We start from the raw sequence: 20,939 nt of genomic DNA, 5'->3' as shown, positions 1-20,939 counted from the left end.
CGGGGGGGTGTCTCTCGGGGGTGTCACTGTGTGGGCGCTGGGTCCCGGGGGGGGTGTGTCACTCTCGGGGGTGTCACTGTGTGGGTGCTGGGTCCCTGGGGGGTGTCACTCTCGGGGGTGTCACTGTGTGGGTGCTGGGTCCCGGGGGTCTCTCTCTCGGGGGTGTCACTGTGTGGGTGCTGGGTCCCGGGGGGGGTGTGTCACTCCCGGGGGTGTCACTGTGTGGGCGCTGTGCCCCCGTGTGTCCGTGCCAGCCTGCAGCCGTGGGGTGGCACAGGAGGACCGAGGCGTCCCCGGAGCCGCGCTCCGGCGCTTTGTTTGCCGTCCGACCTGTTCCCCCGGTGCCCGCACCCCAGCCCGGGGCTGGAGGAGCGGCACGGCCGCGGGCACGGCGCGGTCCCGGGCACGGCGCGGTCCCGGCGCGGCGCGGCCGCGGGCACTGCGGTCCCCCCGGTAACGGGCGGGCCGCGGCGGGGCGGTGCCGGAGGAGGAGGAGGAGGAAGCAGGCACTGCGCTCACCGCGCCGCCGCCGCCGCCGCCCTGGGCCGGGTCGTGGGCCTGGGCCCGCCCGGCGGGGCCTTCCCGGGGCCGGGACCGGGGCCGGGCGGGGCGACGGGGCCGGGCTGGGGCCGAGCGGAGCGGCAGCGCCGGGCTGGCAGCCGCCATGAAGCCGAGCGGAGGTGAGGCAGGGCGCGGGGAGGGCTGCGCCGTGACCGTGAGCGCGGCCGGCTGGCCGAGGGCGGGGGAGCGGGGAGCCCCCTCCGGGGCCCCCTTTTCCCCGGCGGGGAGCGCGGCGGCGCGGGGCCGTCCCGCCCGGGGCTGAGTGCGTGTCCCGCCGCAGAGGAGCCGCTGCTGCTGGCCGAGCTGAAGCCGGGCCGGCCCCAGCGCTACGACTGGAAGTCCAGCTGCGAGACGTGGAGCGTGGCCTTCTCTCCCGACGGCTCCTGGTTCGCCTGGTCCCAGGGACACTGCGTGGTCAAGCTGATCCCCTGGCCCCTGGAGGAGGCCGAGCTGTGAGTCAGGGGGCGGCTGGATGGGCAGCGGGGTGCTGGGGAGCCCCTGGGTGGATGTACGTGAGTAAGGAGTCGGCGCTGGGGCCGGGCTTGTTCAACAAACCCGCCGGCGACCTGGCGAGGAGACAGAGCAGACCCTCGGCCGGTTTGCTGCTGAGACAAACTGGGAGAGGCAGCTGGCACCCTGTCAGGCTGTGCTGCTGGAGAGCTGGGCAAAGGTGAACCTTATGCCGTTCAACCAGGGCAAGCGCAGAGCCCTGCTTCTGGGGAGGAGCAACCCCTGCACTGGTACAGGTGAGGGGGGACCTGCTGGGGAGCTGCTCCTCAGAGAAGGACCTGGGGGTGCTGGGGCACAAGAAGTTCATCAGTGAGCCAGCAATGTGTCCACTCGTGGCCAAGAAGGCCAATGGTCTCCTGGGGTTCATGAAGAAAGCTGTGCCCTGAACGGTTGTGGAGTCTCCTTCTGTGGAGAGCTTCCAACCCCCCCATGCCATTGTGCTGCTGGGCAGGCTGCTGTGGGTGCCCTGCTTTAGCAGGGGGGTTGGAGTGGATGATCTCCAGAGGTCCCTTCCAGCCCTCTCCAGCCTGTGGTTCTGTGCTGCTCTCCTTTCCCCCAGCAGCTGCAAAAGCTCAGAGCGCAAGAGCCGCGGGGGCAAGGCGGAGGCCAGGAGCCGAGGGGCGGCCAAGGAGAAGACGCTGGAGTGCGGCCAGATCGTGTGGGGCTTGGCCTTCAGTGCCTGGCCAGCAGCAGAGGCAGGAGGGACAGAGCCCACCTGCACCGTGGGCCTCCCCTGCCTGATCCTGGCCACTGGGCTCAATGATGGGCAGATCAAGGTCTGGGAGGTGCAGACGGGTGAGTGGCTGTTGCTGACAGCAGCAGCAGTCATGGCTTCGGGCTGCTGGCTTTCCCCTTGCTCCCTCTGGGAAGGAGATCCTGTCTCCATCCTTCCCTAAAACACTTCCCTGGGGCGTGTGGGAACACTTCCCTGTCCCTGTCCCAGGGTCCCTCCTTGTTTCCCATGGCAGGACAGCATTCAGCGTGTGCTCTCTCTGCAGGACACCTCCTCTTCAGCCTCTTGGGGCACCAGGACGTTGTCAGAGACCTGAGTTTCGCTCCCAATGGAAGCCTTATCCTTGTGTCAGCCTCGCGGGACAAGACCTTGCGTGTCTGGGACCTGAGCAGAGATGGTAAGGAGCACATGGAGACATCCCAGGTGCTAGGTCGTGCCTGGCTGAGACTGGGCTTTGCTGTGGGAAAGGGTGGGGAGAAAACTGCCTCAGGAGGTGGGAGAAGCTCTTTGGGGACAGTGTTTGAGTCAGAAGGGGAGAGTTCTGCACCACAGACGAGGACCATCCTCCTCCAGGTGGGGCCTGGGATGTGCAGGAGGAAGATGCAGGTGGACAGAGCTTGGTGTCTGCAGAAGGGAAAGCCCCAGCCCCATGTGTGCTCCCTCTCAGGAAAGAGAGGGGAGAGCAGGGCCAGGGCCCAGGGCTGGCTGTCCTGCTTGCCTCTCATGACTCCTGTGTCCCCAGGGCGTCAGATCCAGGTGCTGTCAGGCCATGTGCAGTGGGTCTACTGCTGCTCCATCTCCCCAGACTGCAGCATGCTCTGCTCTGTGGCTGGAGAGAAGTCGGTGAGTCTCTCTGGGAGGGAGCTGTCCTGTGTCCCGTTGAATCTAGGGCTCCCCTTCATCCTCCCAAGTCCCCACCAAGAGAAGGGGCCAGGCCCTCCTCCATTCTGGTTCTGCACACAATCATAGAATGTCAGGGGTTGGAAGAGACATCCAGAGATCTCCAATCCAAGCCCCCTGCCAGAGCAGGATCTCCTAGGGCAGGTCACACAGGAACACATCCAGGCAGGTTTGGAAATCCTTAGGGAAGGAGACTCCACAACCTCTCTGGGCAGCCTGCTCCAGGGCTCCAGCACCTTCACACCAAAGAAGTTTCTTCTCATGCTGAGGTGGAACTTACTGGGTTCCAGCTTAGCCCCATTGTTCCTTGTCCTATCACTGGGCATCTCCAAGAGGAGCCTGGCACCCTCATCTTGAACCCCACCCCTCAGGTATTTGTAGACATTGATCAGGTCCCCTCAGCCTTCTCTCCAGACTAAACAGCCCCAGGGCTCTCAGCCTTTCTCTATAGCAGAGATGTTCGTGTCCCTTCACCACCCTTGTAGCCTCCATTGGACTCTCTCCAGCAGTTCACTGTCTCCCTTGAACTTGGGACCCCAAACTGGACACAGTATTCCAGGTGTGGTTTCAACAGGGCAGAGTAGAGAGGGAGGAGAACCTCCCTAGACCTGCTGGCCACACTCATCTTGCTGCACCCCAGGATGCCATTGGCCCTCTTGGCCACAAGGACATATTGCTGTCCCCTGGATAGTTTACTGTCCACTGGGACTCCGAGGTCCTTCTCCATGAAGCTGCTTCCCAGCAGGATGACTCCTAGTCTGTTCTGCTGCCTGGGGATGTTCCTCTCCAGTTAGAGGACCCTGCACTCGCCTGGAGAGGCTGAGAGCAGAGCCCATGTGCCTCAAACCCTCACGTCCCACCCCGGGGATGTGCCCAGCCTCAGCCCCTGCCGGTGTCCCGCAGGCGCTGCTGTGGAGCATGAAGTCCTACACGCTCATCCGGAGGCTGGAGGGCCACCAGAGCAGCGTGGTGTCCTGTGACTTCTCACCAGACTCAGCACTCCTTGTCACCGCTTCCTATGACGCCTGTGTCATCATGTGGGACCCCTACACCGGGGAGCAGCTGCGGACGCTGCGGTACGGGGCCGGGGGGTGCTGAGGCACCGGGGAAGGGGCACAGAGCAGTGCTGGGGGGGGCGTTGTTGGGGCTGACTGTGGCCTTCTCTTCTAGTTGGGCACAGCCACCACCTCCCTCCTGCCTCCAGCAGTTGAAGGGGGGCTCAGACCTGCTGGGATTAGGTCAGCCTGGGGCTGACCTTGGGCTTGCTTTCCTCCCTCCACAGCCACGTCCCTTTGCACTCAGCAGTGGACTACAGCGGCGAAGTCCACACCAGCTCCCTGCGCTCTGTCTGCTTCTCTCCTGAGGGCCTCTACCTGGCCACAGTGGCAGATGACAGGTGAGTGAACCCTCGTGGGGACCTCCAGCAGAAAGAAGGTCCCAGGAGGACGCCTCTAAAACAAACCAGGAGCTCAGGATGTGCCGGTGGGGCGCAGATGTCACTTGCCAGGTCCCCACCAGTGCCCAGCAGAAAGGGAAAGGCTGGATTGCCTGGGACATGGCAGCTTGGCTGTGACAAAGAGGAGCAAGGTCCCCTCTCTCAGTGATGAACTGGGGCCCACCTCCTCCTCCATGCTGTGCCCCCCTCGCTGTGCCCCGTGGCACAGTCACAAGCTCTGCCTCCAGCTCAGCTCTGCAGGGGATTTGCTGCTGTGTTGGGACTTTCCTGGCATACTCTGAGCCCCTGGGTTGAAAATCCTTCTCCAGAGGCTCTCTTCTAGCTGCAGGCACTGTGTGGGGGTAGGCCTGGCAGGGTGTCCTCTCCCTGTCTCCCCAGGCTGCTGAGGATCTGGGCCTTGGAGCTGCGCTCTCCGGTCGCCTTCGCGCCCATGACCAATGGGCTGTGCTGCATCTACTTCCCACACGGCGGATTCATCGCCACGGGGTGCGTATGTGGGAGAGGAGAAGCACGGATCTCTTCCCTCCTCCCCCAGCTCGGGGTCTTCTCAGCACCTGCTGGGCTTCCCTGGGCTGCAGGTTGGTTTCCTGAGCTGGGGGAGGTGTGGTTAGAATCCTTGGATCTGAGAATCGTTGGGTTTGGAAGAGAGCTCTGAGGTCATGCAGTCCAACCCTTCAGCCAGCACTGCCAGGGCACCACTAAACCATGGCCCTTGGTGCCTCATCTCTGTGGTTCTGGAACCCCTCCAGGGATGGGGACTCCACCACTGCCCTGGCCAGGCCTTGACAACTCTTTCAGGGAAGAAATTGTGCCACATCTCCAACCTGAGTGTCCTCTGGTGCCGCTTGAGGCCATTTTCTCTTGTCCTGTTGATTGTCCCATGGGAGAAGAGACCAACTCCCACCTGGCTCCAGCCTCCTTCCAGGAGCTGTAGAGAGCAGTGAGGTTTCCCCTAAGCCTCCAGACTAAACCACCCCACTTGCCTCAGCTCCTCCTTGCCAGCCCTGTCCTCCAGACCCTTTAGCAGCTTTGTTGCCCTGTGCTCACAGCTCGTTTGGGTCCCGTTGCAGGACCAGAGATGGCCACGTGCAGTTCTGGACTGCCCCCAGGGTGCTGTCGTCGCTCAAGCACTTGTGCCGTAGGGCTCTGCGCACCTTCCTCACCACCTACCAGGTCCTGGCACTCCCCATTCCCAAGAAGCTGAAGGAATTCCTCACTTACAGGACATTTTGAGGCTGGGTGGGAAGCAGAGGCTCACTGTGGCCGGGCTCAAGAGGAGGCAACCTCCGCAGCGCCGCCTCGCTGACAGCCGTGGAGCAGGAGGGTTGCTGTGGCCCTCGTTTCGGGGCTGTGTTTGTCAGTGTGGAGGGATTTGGGGGTGTTATCATAGGAGAACCCAGCAAAAAAAAGGCATGCAGAAGGCAAGGGGCATGGTTGTGGTGGCCTGATACAGGTCCCCCTGTCCCCACCTCTGTGATCTGCAAGCTTTGGGTCAGGTGCTTCTGCTTCCAAGTGCAATGTTGTGGGGGTGACGGTTAGTGGCTGCAGTCCCAGCGGAGTTTGTGTCGCTGGGATGAGCACACAGGGCTACAACTGTCCCCAGCAAACCCTCCTTAAGTGGGGCCAGCTTGTCCTGGAGTTTAGTCCCCAGAGCTCAGGCCCAGCCACTGCTGGGCTGGGCAGGAGCTGGACAAACCCAAGCTGGTCTCTGCCGACTTGAGGACAGCGAGGACAGAATAAAAAGTGATTCCTCATGTCTCCTCCTCTTGGTTGGTAGAGGTGGCCTGGGGGACAGCTGGCAGGGCCTGCTCCAGCCCTCTTGCCATGGATGTCATGGTGGCAGTGAGCACTCGCTGGGCAGCAGAGCAGTAAGTGCTCAGTGATGTGCTGGGGAGGATCAGTCCACCATGAAGGTGGGACACAGGTCCAGCTCCCATTCCTTCTACTCCATCCTGGAGCTTGGCACTCCAGCAGCCCAGTCTCCAGACTTCAAGGGTGATGGGAAGGTTGTCTCCCTGGTGTCTGGAGTGACAGCCTGTGCTTCAAGTCCCTGACATGGTAAGTGCTCAGTTGTGACCCCAGCTGATGGAGGAGAAAGGGGATGGCTCCTGTGAAGCTGCTTTGGGAGCAGCATGCTATGCATGGCTGCATGAGTGATGGAGCTTGTAAGCACCTGGGGATTTGGTGACAGCAGCTGGACCTCAGCCTGTGTGACACCACTGGGAGCAGGATGAGGGCAGGGGGTGAGCCTCCACCACACCCCTTTGATCCTTGGTGTACAAGGGGGGTGGGGAAAAGACAAGTGGAACCTGGTGGGCTTTAGAGGAGGCTTTATTGATGGGTGAAGCTCAAACACACTACCCAACTTTGTGTGGGCTCAAAGCTTGTAAGAAGGCACCAGAGTGCTGCAGGGAGCAGCTCTGGGCACAGGGCTGATGGTCCCTTCCCACCTCTTGGCATTGCAAGCAAGGATCCAGTTAGCAGGGATCAGGCTTCGGCCACAATCAGGTCCCTGGTGACTTGGAAAGCTGCGATGAGGGAGCTCAGCTGAATCTTCTCACTGGTGCCAGCAGCCAGCCGGTACCTGGAGCAGGGGGCAAGGGCAGGTTTGGGGGTTTCCCTCAGGGGGTTGTGTACCCATGGGGGGTGTTGGGGGGCAGCACTGGGGTGGGGCTGAGCAGATGCTTACTCAATGTCTGCCATCTTGATCAGCAGCTGGATGCGGATGGAGGGTGGGAAATCCACTGTGGAGAGAAGGACACGGTGTGTGGTGGTGTGCAGGGGGAGAGGTGGTTGGCATCCTCAAGGTCAGCCAGAAGCCCTCCCCACGAGTCCTCACCTCTGTGCACGAAGAGGTGGATCTCTGTGAGGATGTCCTGCAGGGCCAAGCCCTTCAGTGTCTTCAGCTCTGTGATTTCTAAGGTGAGAGCGAGTGAAGGGCTTTCATCCAGGTCTCTCCCTGCGACGTCCCACTCCTCATCCCTACCACAGCCCACAGCACCCTCCCTAGTGACCCCTCCCCTGCCTCCCCCATCCAGAGCTGGAGGTCACAGGATGGGGAAGCCCCAGCAAAAAGGATTTCCAGCAGCAGGGAGGGAAGCCCAGGGCTGGCGGAGGGGAAAGGATACTGCGGTAGGCAGTGGAGAAGTCCTGGTTCAGCATCCAGTCGAGGATGTTGGCGATGTCAGACTTCAGGGGGTGTCCTGTGCAGGTGTAGACGTTCTCCTCTGTCACCTTCCCGAAGGCCATGGTGGTGCTCTGAGGAAGAGGAGGGTGGAGGAAGGAGGAAGGGTTCCTCTAGTGACCCCTCCAGGGCAGCTGCTGGCTTGCAGGGCAGGAGGGAGGCTGCCGCCGTGGTCCCTACTTGCAAGACGTTGAGGGCTCTGCGCATGTCGCCGCTCGAGAGGGTCACCACGGCCTTCAGCCCATCCTCCGTCACATCCACCCTGGAAAACAAGACCTGGGGGCTGCCAGGGGAGCCAGAGGGAAATGACACCCTAGAGAACCCAGCCCACTGCTCCTCCCTGTGAATGGGGCTGTGGAGGATGCCATGGGGGCACCCCCAGAGTCACAGTGCGAGGTCCTGTGTCTGGGTCAGGCCAACCCCAGGCACAAATCCAGGCAGAGTGCAGAGGGGGAGCAGCCCTGAAGAAAAAGCCTTGGGGGTGTTGGTTGAGGAGGAGCTCTTCACGAGCCAGCAGGGCAGGAGAGGGGATTCTGCCTCTTGAGGCTGCTCTGCTGAGACCCCACCTCCAATATTGTGTTCAGTTCTGGTGTCCATATCATAAGAAGGACACAGAGCTGCGGGAGTGAGTCCAGAGGAGGCCACAAAGATGATCCCAGGGCTGGAGCAGCTCTGCTATGAGGACAGGCTGAGGGAGCTGGGGATGTTCAGCCTGGAGAAGAGATGACTCTGGGGGGACCTGAGAGCTGCCTTCCAATGCCTGAAGGGAACCTGCAGGAAGGCTGCAGAGGGACTGCTCCTAAAGGTGTCTAGAGCCAGGCCAAGGGGGGAATGGTTGGAAGCTGAGGGAGAGCAGGGTTAGACTGGAGCTGAGGAAGTTCTTCAGTCTGAGGGTGGTGAGACTCTGGAAGGGGTTGCCCAGAGAGGCTGTGGATGTCCCCTCCCTGGAGGTGTTCAAGGCCAGGCTGGATGAGGCCTCAAGCACCCAAATCTGGCTGAGAGGCCTCCTTGGCCATGGCAGGGAGGTCAGAGTAGATGATCTCTGAGGTCCCTTCCAAGCTAAGCCAGGGCATGTGCTCACCCCTCCTCCTGTATGACGTGCTGCAGCCGGGGCACCATCAGCTCGGGGGTGAGGGGGCCGAAGCGGAAGCGAGTGCAGCGGGACTGCAGGGCAGGGATGATCTTGGAGAGGTAGTTGCAGATGAGGCAGAACCTGGTGTTCTCCGTGAACTTCTCGATGACTGCCAAGAGCAGCGGGCAGGTGAGGCAGGGCCTCAGGCGGGGTCCCACCCCCTGCCGGGCTGAAGGGGTGGAGCAGCCCCGGGCTCCCCTGCAGCCCCTCACCTCACCTCGCCTCAGGGCGTTCTGAGCGTCCTGGGTCATGGCATCAGCTTCATCCAGGATGACCAACTTGAAGCCTTTCCTTAGAGAGGGAGAGCAAAAGGGGTGGCTTTGGTCCTGGGTGGCTTGGTGCTTGAAAAGGGAGTGAGGGACCCTTACTCCCAGCATGATTCCCCCACCCGCCCCCCACCTCCACTGAGTGCTCCCAAGGAGCCCTTCCTTCCTCTCCATCTTCATCACTCATCCTTACCACCATCATCCTCCCTGCTTGCTGGGCACCCCTGGCTCCTTCCACAGAGTCAGCATCAACAACCAGGTTGGAAGAGACCTCCAAGTTCACCAAGTCCTCCCAACCACTCTGGCTGACTGCCCAGCCAGGCAGCACCCCCAAACCCACTCCCCACGCTGAGCGCTGGGGCAGGTTGTGGTGGTCACAAGGGGAGAGGGAGCTTTGGGGAACCACAGACAACCCTTCCCCTGGCCCCCAACTTACTTAAAGATGGTCCTGGTGCTGGCAAAGCTCAAGATGGGCCCCCGGACGATGTCGATGCCCCGGTCATCGGAGGCGTTGAGCTGCAGGCAGAGGAGGTAGGTCCTGAGGATGTACCCAGGGGTGGGGGGCAGCCCCACCATCACCATCCCATCCCACCCCAACTCACCTCCAGCACCATGGAGCCGAACTCCCGCTCCCGGTAGAGCTGCCTGGCACAGGCCAGGATGGTGGAGGTCTTCCCAGTGCCGGGGGGGCCATAGAGCAGGAGGTGGGGCAGCCGGTCCTCGCTGATGAACCGCTGAACTAGGGGGCGGGCGGGGGGAATGGGCTTGGGGGGTGCCCGCTGGGTCCCCCCGGGGTGTTGCAAGGGGGAGGACTTGCTGGGGCCGTGGTCGCTTGCCGGGAGGGGTGGGGGGTATTTATTTACCGGGAGGGGGCTTCCTTACCGGTGCTGAGGATATCCTGGTGGGACACCAGCTCAGACAGCGCCTGCGGCCGGTACTTCTCCACCCTGCACCGGGGAGGATGGGCAGAGGAGGGGGGGGGTCAGCCGGGGGCCGGCTCCCGCTGCTTTCACCCCCCCGTCCCGCTCCGGTTCCGGGGCAGGTTCTCCCTCCCGATCCCGATCCCGATCCCAGTCCCGGTCCCATTCTCGGCCGTCCTAGGGCATGCTTCCCCGGTCCCGGTCCCAGCCCCGGCCCCGGTCCCGGTCGTACCACGGCAGGTTGCCGCCGCCCGCTCGCGCCATCCCCCGCCGCCTCGCGAGAGCAGCGGGACGGGGCGGGGCGAGACCGGGGGCGGGGCGAGCGGAGCGGAGCGGGGAGGGGCCGGAGCAGGGCTACCGGGGAGCCGGAACAGGGCTCGGGGGGGGACAGGAGCAGGGCTGGGGCGGAACCGGAGCAGGGCTGGGGGGGACCGGAGCAGGGCTCGGGGGAGACCGGAGCAGGGTTGGGGGAGAACTGAAGCAGGGTTGGGGGAGAACTGAAGCAGGGCTGGGGGAGAACTGAAGCAGGGCTGGGGGGATGTGGAACCGGAGCAGAGCTGGGAGGGGACCGGAGCAGGGCTGGGGGAGAACTGAAGCAGGGCTGGGGGGATGTGGAACCGGAGCAGAGCTGGGGGGAGCTAGAGCAGGGTTTGCGGGGCGGGGGTGGCTGGAGCATGGCTATGGGGGAGCCGGGAGCAGGGTTGGGGGAGTCCTGGAGCAGAGGTTGGGGGGCAGCGGAGCAGGGCTGGGGTAAGCGCTGGCTGCTGGGAAGGGCGAAAGGCTTTGTGGAGAGCTGCGTACCGGGAGCTGCTGAGGTGCAGCCGTGGATGTGCTTTTGGGAGAGGGCAGCGGTGGGAAGCGCTGAAGGAGTGTTTGGAATCACGGAACGGTGGAAGCCTTTCGGTTGTAAAAGACCTTTAAGATCATAGTGTCCAGCCGTTCTCTAGCTGCCACGGGTGGTGCTAACCCATGCCCCCCAGCACCACATCTCTGCCTCTTCTAAACCCCCCCAGGGCTGGGGACTCAACCACCTCCCTGGGCAGCCTGTTCCAGTGTTTCAAAACCCTTTCAGTGAAGAAATTTCTTCCAACACCCGACCTAAACCTTCCCTGCTGCAACTTGAGGCCCCTTCCTCTTGTCCTGGTGTTTGTTCCTTGGGGGACCGACCCCCACCTGGCTCCAACCTGCTTTCAGGGCGTTGTAGACAGCCAGAAGGTTTCCCCTCAGCCTCCTTTTTCCCCAGTTCCCTCATCTGCCCCTCAGCAGACCTCTTCTCCAGACCCTTCATCAGCTTCATTGCCCCTCTCTGAACATGCTCCAGCCCCTCAGTAGTAAGGGTAGTGAAGCCCCCCAAAACTGGGCTGTGGGCATGCTTTTGGGGGGATGCGTTGTGCTGGCACTCCCCAAGGCAAGGTCAGCTCTGTGCTTTCGAGGAGAACACAGCACTGGGAGTTGCTAAGATGAAGCTGTGGGCACGTTCCTGAGGGAAGTGCTGTGCTGGGAACTGCTGGAGGATGGCTGTGGGCATGGGTTTAGGGAGGTGAGGTGCTGGAGTTCACCAAAGCAAAGTGGTGACTGTGCTCTTGGGGACAGCAAGGTCCCAGGAATTGCTAAAGTGATGCTGTGCTTTGCTGTGGTTAATTTGCTTTGATTCGGTCTTTGCTTTATTTTCTCTTATTTCACTTTGCTTTGGTTTATTTTATCTTATTTCACTTTGGTTTGGTTTATTTCACTTCATTTTCTGTTTTGGTTTGGTTTATTTCCTTTTGGTTTGTTTTATTTAACTTCATTTTGGTTTGGTTTGGTTTATTTCACTTCATTTTGTTTTGGTTTGGTTTATTTCCTTTCATTTTGTTTTGCTTTGTTTCACTTTGTTTAGCTTTATTTAACATTGTTTTTGTTTGCTTTTCTTTATTTTGCCCCTTTTTTTTTTTCCTGTTTCCCTTCATTTCCCCTTCTCCCTTTCGTCCCCTTTCCCCTGCTTCTTCCCCACTTCCCCCATTTTCTCCCCCTTTCCTCTCCTTTTCCTCTTTTCTCCTCCCTTACCCCCTCCCATTTTCTGCTTATTCCCACCCTTTTCCTCCCATTTTCCCACTCTTCCTTTTCCACCCTTTTATTCCCTTCTCCCCCTCTTTTTCCCCCTTCCCCCCTTAATTCCCCTTTATCTCCCTTTCCTTACACTCCCACCCCCCCTTAATTCCCCTTTATCTCCCTCTCCTGTGCTTCCCTTTGTGGCTGTGTTTTGCAGGGCAGACATTGGGCTGTGGGACACTTTGTGCAGCAGTGGTGCTGGTGGTGAGGGGGCAGCAGCAGCAGTGCAGGCAGAGGATGCCCAGGGGGGCCCTGATCCACCTTCTCCCAGCATCCTGCCTTTCCCCCCTTCCATGTCCCCACTCCATCGTGCCCAGCACTAGGAAGAGCAGCCCCAGCAGTGGTGGGCTTAGGGCTGGGATGATTGAGGGCCAGAACTGGTCTGTTGTGGTTGCCAATGAGCTGAGCACAGAGTGCCCCAGCTCTTATCTCCCAGCTCCTTATCCAGAGGCTCCAGGCACCACAGCAGCCAGGAGGGAACGTTCCCAGCATCGGGGGGGTGGTGGTGGTGGGTGGGTTTTTCCCATGCTCCAGTTAGCCACTGGGATGCATCACATCCCCACCACGGGCCAAGTGGAAAAGCAGGTGATTGCCACCACCCCCCAGTGCCTGTTGGCCTTCCTGGAGGAAAAGGCAGTAGAGCAGGAGGATGCTTCTCCCCTGGGACCTGCCAGTGCCCACCAGTTCCTTCCAGTGCAACCCAGCTGCTGCAGTACTGCTTTTGCCCACCCACCCCATCCAAAACACCCAGTTGGAACATAGAGATATCCATGGATATCTGTAGGGCTGTATCCTATCTGTGGGGCTATATCCTATCTGTGGGGCTATATCCTATGGATGTACAACCAGAGAGAATCTGGGAACACAGCCTGGCTGACGCTGGCTCCCTGGGGGACATGGTTGCAGCAGGTTCTCCACCAGCTGCTGCTGACCTGCTTGGTGGACCTGTGACCTGGACCTGTGTGGTCTGCAGAGTGCCCCACTGTGTCCCAGCCCCATCCACGTGTAGAACTGTAGAACAGTTTCAGCTGGAAGAGACCTCTAAGGTCAGCCAGTCCAACCATCAACCCAACACCATGCCCCAGAGCACCATGGCCACACATTTCTTGAAGAGCTCCAGGGCTGGGGACTCCACCACCTCCCTGGGCAGCCTGTGCCAGTCCCTGACCACTCTTGCAGCAAAGAGATATTTTCCCTCATCTCCAACCTAACCCTCCCCTGGCCCAATTCCAGGCCATTTCCTCTTGTTCTATCACCTGATCCTAGGGAGAAGACACCAACCCCCACTTGGCTCCAAACTCCTTTCAGGGAGTTGTAAAGAGCCAGAAGGTCTCCTCTCAGCCCCCTTTTCTCCACACTAAATCACCCCAGTTCCCTCAGCTGCTCCTCCCCAGCCCTCTTCTCCAGACTCTTCCCCAGCTTTGTTGCCCGTCTTTGAACCTGCTCCAGCCCTTCAATGTCCTTGGAGCTGGGGGCCCAAAACTGAACCCAATATTCAAGCTGTGGCCTCACCAGTGCTCAGTACAGGGGCACCATCACTGCCCTACTCCTGCTGGCCACACTGCTGCTGATGCAGGGCAGGATGCTGATGCTGGTGGCCTTCTTGGCCACCTGTGCTGGGCACAAGGGAACAGCTCTGGGCAGTTCCCTTTGACCCCCTCCTTTTTATTTCCATCCCACCTGAATCTTTTCAGCTCAGGTATGAGAGTCTGGCATCCTGGTTTTCTGTATATCAGAGCACATCATTCTTCTTCTTCATCTTCATCTTTTCAATCACCTTCTTTCTCTTCTTGATCATCTCCTTGATCTTCATCTTCTTGTTCATCTCCATCTTAATCTTCTCTTTAACCATCTTTGTATTTTCTTCTTCTCCATTTCCTTCTTCATCATCTTTTCTTCTTCTTGTCCATCTTCTTCATCTTAATATTTTCTCCTCCTCCTCATTCTCTTTCATCATCATCATCTTCTTTTCTTCTTCTTCTTGTTCCCCACCCCCCTCCCCCCCATCGCTGCAGCAGCACCCCCCTTTACACCAGCACCCCCTTGTTGCATCATCTGCCCCTGGGCCCAGGGGGGAGCTGCTGCAGGGATGGGAGGGGGGGAAAGTGTGTGTTTTGGGGAGGGGGGTGTTGAGGGGGTTGAGTGTTGGGGGGTGTGTGTTGAGGGATGTGGGTGTTGAGGGGGGGGTGTGTGTTGGGGGGGGTGTGTTGGGGGGTGTTTTGGGGGTGGGTATGTTTTGGGGGGGTGCGTGTGTCGGGGGGGATGTTTTGGGGGTGTGTGTGCAGGAGGGTGCGTGCGTTGGGGGGGGTGTATGTGTTGATGGGGGTCTCTGTGTTGGCGGGGATGCATACGCTGGGAGAAGGGTGGTTAACGAGCGGAGCGGCGCGCACCGAGCGCGGCCCCGTGGTACCGGAGCGCGCCGCCCCCGCCCCCGCCGCGCCGCGCCCGGGGAAGGTTGAGGCGGGGGGGGGATGGTGGGTTGGGTTGGGGGGGTGGGGGGGGGGAGGCGGACGCTCGGTGGGCACGGCGGGACCGCGATGCTGCGGGCCGCGGAGGAGAGGGGCTGAACGGCCGCGGGGGGGGGGGGGGGGGGCGCGGCGGAGGGTGGAGGGGAGGAGGAGAAGGAGGAGGAGGAGGAGGACGAGGAGGAGGAGGAGGAGGAGGAGGAGGGGAGGGGGGGGGCGCGGCGAGCGATGGATGAGGACAACATGACGAGGAGCGAGGAGCAGGAGCTGAGTCTGCAGAAGGCGCTGCAGCAGTGCGAGCTGGTCCAGAACATGATCGACATCAGCATCTCCAACCTGGAGGGGCTCCGCACCAAGTGCGCCGCCTCCAACGACCTCACGCAGAAGGAGATCCGCACCCTGGAGGTAGGGGCCCACCGACGCCCCCCCTCCCCCCCTTTCCCCTTCTATAGCCACCCCCCCCCTTCTTCCCCCCCCAGGCCGCGGCGGGTTCCCCCGCGGCGCTGCGGTGAGCCCGAGTGAGGCTGCGCGCTCTGCAGGTGGGTCCGGCCCCGACCAACCTTCCTGTGGGGGCTGCCCTCGGAGCCCTGCCCCCAGCTTTGGTGTGTGTCCCCCCCGCCCCCGACATCCCCCTGGCCCGGCCTCGGCCCCACAGCATCCTCCCAGCTCGGCCACATCACTCCCTCCAAGCGCCGATGGACCCACCGGGATGCATCCCTCCATCCCACTGGCATCCTCCTGGCCCACCTGCATCCCTCCATCCCACTGGCATCCTCCTGGCCCACCTGCATCCCATCATCCCACTGACATCCTCCTGGCTCACTAGCATCCCTTCATCCCACCAGCATCCTCCTGCCCCACTGGCATCCCCCTGGCCCACCTGCATCGTTCCATCCCACCAGCATCACTCCAGCCTGGCTGCATCCCTTTCCCTGGGCTGCATCCCTTCCATAGGGTCCTACTTCCCTACCAGGCTGCATCCCCCTGGCCTACCTGCATCCCTCCCGCTGGGCTTCATCCTTTTGGCCTGGCCTTATCTGTTCCATCAGGCTCCTACCTCCCCACCAAGCACCATCTTCCTGTCCCACCTTCATCCTCTGTCCCACCAGCATCCTTTCCCACTGGGTTGCATCCTTCAGGCCCACCTGCATCACTCCCACTGGCCTTCATCTCTCTAGCCTGGCCTCATCCCTTCCATCAGGCTCCTACCTCCCCACTAGGCTACATTCCCCCAGCCCACTGGATTCCTTCTGCTGGGCTCCATCACTCTGGCCTGACCACATCCTCCTGGCCTGGCTGCATCCCTTCCACTGGACTGCATCCCTGTGTCCTAACTATCTCTTCCAGTAGGAAGCATCTCCTCTGCATCCCTCCCACCAGGCAGCATTCCCGTGGCCTGCCTGCATCCCTCCCACCAGGCTCCTGCTTGGGCCAGGCTACATCCCTTCCACCTGGTTGCATCTCTTCCATGGGCTCCTATCTCCCTATCAGGCTGCATCCCCCTGGCCCACCTGTGTGCCCCCAGCCCAGCTGCATCCCTCTGGCCTGGCCACGTTGCTTCCACAGGCTCTCACCTCTCCACCAGGCAGCGCTCCCTTGGCCTGGCTACATCCTTCCCCCTGTAGTCCTCCCTCTTGTGCCAGCTGCATCCCCTCAGCTGGGCTCCAGCCCCTCACTGGGAGGCAGCCCCAGCATTGTGACCCCTGGTTCCTCCACCACATCCTCTGCCCAAACTCTCCAGCCCTCCCTGCAAGCAGGAGAGGCCCAGATGCTGGCCTGGATGCTGGTGGAGTGAAGGCAGCAGGGCTGTGCTGAGGGGAACACCGGATGGGTTTATTTATGCTTCAGAGATGGGAACAGCACCTCTGAGTGAGAGCTGCTCTGTGGGGCCCTGTCTCTTGTGGCCCCACAGGAAGAGATCCCCTATGGAATGTGCCAGGGGATGGGTTTGGGGTTCAGCAGGAGGTTGGTGGGCTGGGCAGGGCAGGGAAGGGGCTGAGCTGCTGGGAGGTGAGCGGAGGCATGGCCGCGCCGGTGCCGTGACCCCGGGGAGAGTGGCAGTGTGGAGGTGGCTGACGCGGAGCCAGGGCTGTGGGTGGGGGAATTTTGGAGCCTGGCCCCGCTCAGGGCTTTCGTTTGGTGCCTCCAAACCTGAGAACTCAGCCCTGGTGGCACTCTGGTCCCTGTACTCGGCTGCACAGGACCTTGCCAGCGTCTTGCAACCCCTCTGCAGGGGGTTTTCATCTCTGGACCGCAACCAGAGCTTCCCATCCTGCTGCTTTTGCTTCTGGAGGTCCCAAGTGAGTGGGGACATCACTGTGCCACTGCTGGGCCCCTCATGAGCACACCCCCAGGGCTGGGGTGCAGCTCCTGGCTCTGTCCCCTCTCTTTGCTCTGAGCCCTGTCCCCTCCCACCCCTCCATGCCAGGGCCTGTGGGCTCAGCCTCCAGGTGTTGGTTCGTGAGTGACCCCAGAACAACCTCAGAGGAGGGAGAGGGAGGTGGAGATGAAGGTTTTGGGGTGTGTAGAAAACTCTGCTGGAGGCAAGCTGGCTTGAAGGCTCCCTAGAAGAGATGATGCCCAAAGGTGCAGTTCAAGAGAAGCTCATCCCAAGTGGAGTGATGGCCTCAGCAGGGTCAGCACAGCTCAGGAGCTACCTCTTGCCTCCCATGGCTGGAAGCTGAAGAGCATGGTGAAGCCACCCCAGTGGGATGATCCTTCCCTGCATCCTGTGATGCCACATGGGTGAAGCAGTGCCCTGGTGTCAGCCAGAGGGTTTGGGGATGGCCAAAGGGGATGCTGCTCTGCAAATCCCAGGTGCTTGCAGGGGAGCATCTCTGCAGCCCCTGTGGGCTGGGCCGTGCCTGCCGTGGGGACAGCTGGCATCAGCTTCCCTAGAACACCCCCAAAACAGATGTCTCAGCCATGGGCAGCCCTGCTGAAGCTCACCCATTGCTTGGCAGCACAGCAAAGGGGCCAGCCCCAGGTTGGGAATGCCAACAGGTGAAGCCAGCACAGGTTCTTGGTGCTGGCTGATCGGTGTGGGGCTGAGCTGGCTGCTGGTGGCTCCTGGGCTGCTGCCAGCGCAGGCAGGAGCTGAGCTTGGCCCTGAGTCCCTGTCCCAAGGCCGTGACGCAGACACAGAGGCCTGCTCTGAGCTTCTGTCCTTCCCAGCTGGTGCCAGCAGAGCCAGGCTGGGGTGATGGCTGGTGATGGGCAGCCTGGGAGGTCATCTCACCCTGGGCACAGCCCTTGCCTCAGTGTGAGCCTGGGATCAGCTGAGTGAATCATAGAATTGTTAGGGTTGGAAGGGACCTCAAGGATCAGCCAGTTCCAACCCCCTGCCATGGGCAGGGACACCTCACACCACAGCAGGTTACTCACAGCCACTTCCAGCCTGGCTGCAAACACCTCCAGGCAGGAGGCTTCCACCACCTCCCTGGGCAGCCTGTGCCAGGCTCTCACCACCCTCATGGGGAACAACTTCTTCCTCACAGCCAATCTCAACCTCCCCACTTCTAGTTCTGCTCCAACCCCCCCAGTCCTGTCCCTCCCTGACACCCTCAGCAGTCCCTCCCCAGCTTTCCTGCAGCCCCCTGCAGATCCTGGAAGGCCACAATGAGGTCTCCTGGGAGCCTTCTCCTCTCCAGACTGCACAACCCCAACTCCCTCAGTCTGTGCTCACAGCAGAGCATCTCCAGCCCTCTGCTCCTCCTCCTGGCCCTTCTCTGGACCTGTTTCATCCTCACAGGCTGGCTTTAGAGAAGTTTTTCCATTCTTTTGTGGTTTTGAACTCCCTTAAGGGATGTTGAGTCCCCATCCTTCGTGTGCTGTGCTTGTGTGGGGCAGGGCACAGCATCCTGCCCTAGAACCATAGCATCATAGAATGGTTTGCCTTGGAAGGGACCTTCAGCATCACCCAGTCACAGCCCCTTGCCCTGGGCAGGGACACCTCCTGCTAGACCAGGCTGCCCAAGGTCCCTATCCAACCTGCCTCTGAACACTCCCAGACTTGGAACCTCCACAGCTTCTTGGGCAACCTCTTCCAGTTCCTTACCACCCTCATGGGGAAGAATTTCTTCTTAATGTCTCACTTAAATCCAGCTTCTCCCAGTCTGAAGCCATTACCCCTGTCCTGTCACTCCAGGCCTTTGCCACAAGTCCCTCTCCAGCTTTCCTGTAGCTCCCTTCCAATACTGGAAGGCTGCTCTAAGGTCTCCCAGGAGCCTTCTCTTCTCCAGGTTGAACAGCCCCAACTCACTCAGCCTGGCCTCACAGCAGAGGTTCTCCAGCCCTCTGCTGATCCTTGTGGCCTCCTCTGGACCCACTTCAACAGTTCCCTGTCCTTCCTGCTGCCCTGCAGCACCCTTCCTTCAGGAGGGGCACCACTGTCTGCAGCCTCGTGGCTGGGAGGCTTTTAGGTGTTGCTTGCAACTGGGGACAGGCTCCAAGAGAAACCGAGGCAGAGGCTGGGACCAAAACATGCTCCAGGGTGGGAGTCAGGGCCAGTCTGCTCCCTAGGGAAGAGCAGCAGCCCTGGGCTCTGTGGCTGGGGCAGGAGGGTGGAAGCAGAGCTGCCATCCCATTAGCCCTGTTCCCTGTCTGAGTGTGGGAGCTGGGTTTTGCAGCAATACATTTGGGGCTCAGGCTGTAAGCAGGGCAGAGGGCTGCTGCTGCCCTGCGTTGCTGGAGGCAGAAGGAAAAGCTGCTCAGCACTGGGTGATCTTTCTGGCCATGTTGCCCTCGGTGTTACAGCAGGGGGGGTCACTTTTCCTCTCTGTTTCAAAGCCTGGGTCAGGGCTTCTAGAAAGCAGTGAGTGGCTCTGAGGATGATGCCAGGGCTGCTGGTTCCCCTTGCCTGGGCTCCTCTGTTCCACCTGGGAAGGGGGAACCCTCCCAGGATGCCTTTGGCTGCTGCACAAACACGTGGGTGAGGATGGGAAGAGGCACCTGGGGAAGAGCTGTGGTTGCTTCCAAACTGTCACAGGCTGTGGCCAAAGGAAATGCTGCCTGGGGGAGCCATTGCATGTGGATTCTCTGGTGTCTAATACCAGGGGTGAGCACAGCACACTCAGCCTTGGGCTCTGCACCCTGTGTGAGAGCCAGGCACCTCCAGCAGGCTGGGCTGAGCCACTTTGGCCCCTGCAGCCCTGGAGAGAGCCCTGGGGACCATTTAGCAGTGCTGGAAAGAAATGATGTGGAGAGCTGGAGATGGCACATGAGCCTGGCAGGGGCTAGAAAGAGCCTGGGGAGGGCAAACAGAACCATGGTGAAGTATTCCCAGCCTGAAGGTGCTCCAGGTGACAGTGGGATAATGAGCCCCTTGGTAGGAGCCAGGCAGGAGGCTTTCTGGTTGCAGCTACACGCTGTAGGAAGGCATCTGCTGTGACCTGCTGCTGTGCCAGGAATGGTTAGAGGGAATATCCAGGAATATCCAGCACAGGCATGTGCTGCTCCTGCCATGCTGAGCAGGAGGAGCATCCTGGCAGGCACAGGCTCCCTCTTGACATCTTGCAGAGGCAGAGATTCACAGACTGGTTTGGGTTGCAAGGGACCTTCAAGATTATCCAGTTCCAACCCCCCTGCCACGGACACCTTCCACCAGCCCAGGCTGCTCCAGGCCTCATCCAGCCTGGTCCTGAACACCTCCAGGGAAGAGGCATCCACAGCCTCCCTGGGCAGCCTGTGCCAGAGTCTCCCCAGCCTCACTGGAAAGAATTTCTTTCTACTCTCCACTCTCAATCTGCCCTCCTCAAGCTTCAATCCATCGCCCCTCATCCTAGCACCACAAGCCCTTGTGCAAAGTCCCTCCCTAGCCCTCCTGTAGCCCCCTGAGAGGCTGTTCTAAGGTCTCCCCAGAGCCTTCTCTTCTCCAGGCTGAACAGCCCCAAGTCTCTCAGCCTGCCCCACAGGGGAGGTTCTGCAGTACTCTGATCATCATTAAGGGCAACGAGGCTGGGGAGGGGTCTGGAGCACAGCCCTGGGAGGAGAGGCTGAGGGAGCTGGGGTTGCTTAGCCTGGAGAAGAGGAGGCTCAGGGGAGACCTTCTTGCTGTCTACAACTACCTGAAGGGAGGTTGTAGCCAGGTGGGGGTTGGTCTCTTCTCCCAGGCACCCAGCACCAGAACAAGAGGACACAGTCTCAAGCTGTGCCAGGGGAAGTTTAGTCTGGAGGTGAGGAGAAAGTTCTTCCCAGCAAGAGAGTTTGGCCACTGGGATGTGCTGCCCAGGGAGGTGGTGGAGTCCCCATCCTTGGAGGTGGGATTGGATGTGGCACTTGGAGCCATGGGTTAGTTGTCAGGAGGTGTTGGGTATTAGGTGACAGGTTGGACTCGATGATCTCTGAGGTCTTTTCCAGCCTGGTTGACTCTATGATCTCTGTGGACCCTCTCTAACAGTTCCAGGTCCTTCTTGTGCTGGGGGCACCAGAACTGGAGGCAGTGCTGCAAGTGGGCTCTGAGCAGAGCAGAGGAGAGGAGCAGAACCCCCTCCCCGGTGCTGGCAGCTCCTGCCTGCCTTGCCTCTGTGAGGTTAATTAACTTTCCCCTCTTGCTCTCACAGGTGGATTTTCCACCACCTCTTCCCGGTCTCCAGGCAGGGCTGGGTGCTGTCTCCAGCCCTGCTGACGTCAGGGGGCTGTGCTGGGGGGGTCGGGCGGGGGGAGGGTGGTGCAGCCACCTTCCTGCTCCTTGGAGATGGCTGCTTTGCTCCCAGTGCTGCTT

At 60.7% G+C, this 20,939-nt stretch overlaps 3 protein-coding genes across 4 annotated transcripts in view; 2 read left to right on the top strand and 1 right to left on the bottom strand.

Moving 5' to 3' along the window:
* The first annotated feature begins 390 nt into the window (after positions 1-390).
* On the top strand, positions 391-5,496 carry WSB2 (WD repeat and SOCS box containing 2). 2 transcript variants are annotated; one of them, XM_068161805.1, is made up of 9 exons: positions 391-680; positions 842-1,013; positions 1,634-1,866; positions 2,070-2,201; positions 2,547-2,647; positions 3,608-3,780; positions 3,987-4,100; positions 4,539-4,646; positions 5,231-5,496. In XM_068161805.1, exons 1-9 carry the CDS (start codon positions 665-667, stop codon positions 5,391-5,393), a joined length of 1,212 nt encoding a protein of 403 aa, XP_068017906.1. In that variant the 5' UTR covers positions 391-664; the 3' UTR covers positions 5,394-5,496. The 2 variants fall into 2 exon arrangements, with proteins under 2 accessions (XP_068017906.1, XP_068017905.1); XM_068161804.1 differs by having other exon boundaries at positions 392-680; positions 1,631-1,866.
* A 983-nt stretch (positions 5,497-6,479) lies between these two features.
* Positions 6,480-9,968, bottom strand: RFC5 (replication factor C subunit 5). Its single transcript, XM_068161715.1, has 11 exons — positions 9,895-9,968; positions 9,625-9,689; positions 9,345-9,481; positions 9,179-9,258; positions 8,694-8,767; positions 8,426-8,585; positions 7,525-7,606; positions 7,289-7,418; positions 7,000-7,077; positions 6,850-6,904; positions 6,480-6,744 (listed from the first exon to the last, which is right to left on the bottom strand). Exons 1-11 carry the CDS (start codon positions 9,924-9,926, stop codon positions 6,648-6,650), a joined length of 990 nt encoding a protein of 329 aa, XP_068017816.1. The 5' UTR covers positions 9,927-9,968; the 3' UTR covers positions 6,480-6,647.
* A 4,468-nt stretch (positions 9,969-14,436) lies between these two features.
* The window catches only part of KSR2 (kinase suppressor of ras 2), an 85,145-nt gene continuing 78,642 nt past the window's right edge, over positions 14,437-20,939 (top strand). The window contains 1 exon segment of the mRNA XM_068161803.1: positions 14,437-14,623. Coding sequence (XP_068017904.1) covers positions 14,447-14,623 — 177 coding nt within the window. The 5' untranslated portion in view covers positions 14,437-14,446.

The sequence above is a fragment of the Melanerpes formicivorus genome, unplaced genomic scaffold, assembly GCF_026170545.1.
Source record: "Melanerpes formicivorus ecotype bairdi unplaced genomic scaffold, bMelFor1.0.p_v2 SCAF_60, whole genome shotgun sequence".
Lineage (NCBI taxonomy): Eukaryota > Metazoa > Chordata > Aves > Piciformes > Picidae > Melanerpes > Melanerpes formicivorus.
The sequence above is the reverse complement of the archived record's forward strand: the minus strand, read 5'-3'. Positions and strand labels throughout refer to the sequence as shown.

What these genes read in the sequence shown, in the direction of transcription:
- WSB2 (XM_068161804.1), top strand. An exon ending in GCCACAGTGGCAGATGACAG is followed by an intron (nt 4,101 to 4,538) that starts GTGAGTGAACCC and finishes CTGTCTCCCCAG; the next exon opens with GCTGCTGAGGATCTGGGCCT. An exon ending in GGCGGATTCATCGCCACGGG is followed by an intron (nt 4,647 to 5,230) that starts GTGCGTATGTGG and finishes GTCCCGTTGCAG; the next exon opens with GACCAGAGATGGCCACGTGC.
- RFC5 (XM_068161715.1), bottom strand. Translation starts at nt 9,926, where the DNA reads ATGGCGCGAGCGGGCGGCGGCAACCTGCCGTG. An exon ending in GAGCCCTCAACGTCTTGCAA is followed by an intron (nt 7,419 to 7,524) that starts GTAGGGACCACG and finishes CCTCTTCCTCAG; the next exon opens with AGCACCACCATGGCCTTCGG. An exon ending in CTTCTCCACTGCCTACCGCA is followed by an intron (nt 7,078 to 7,288) that starts GTATCCTTTCCC and finishes CTCTCACCTTAG; the next exon opens with AAATCACAGAGCTGAAGACA.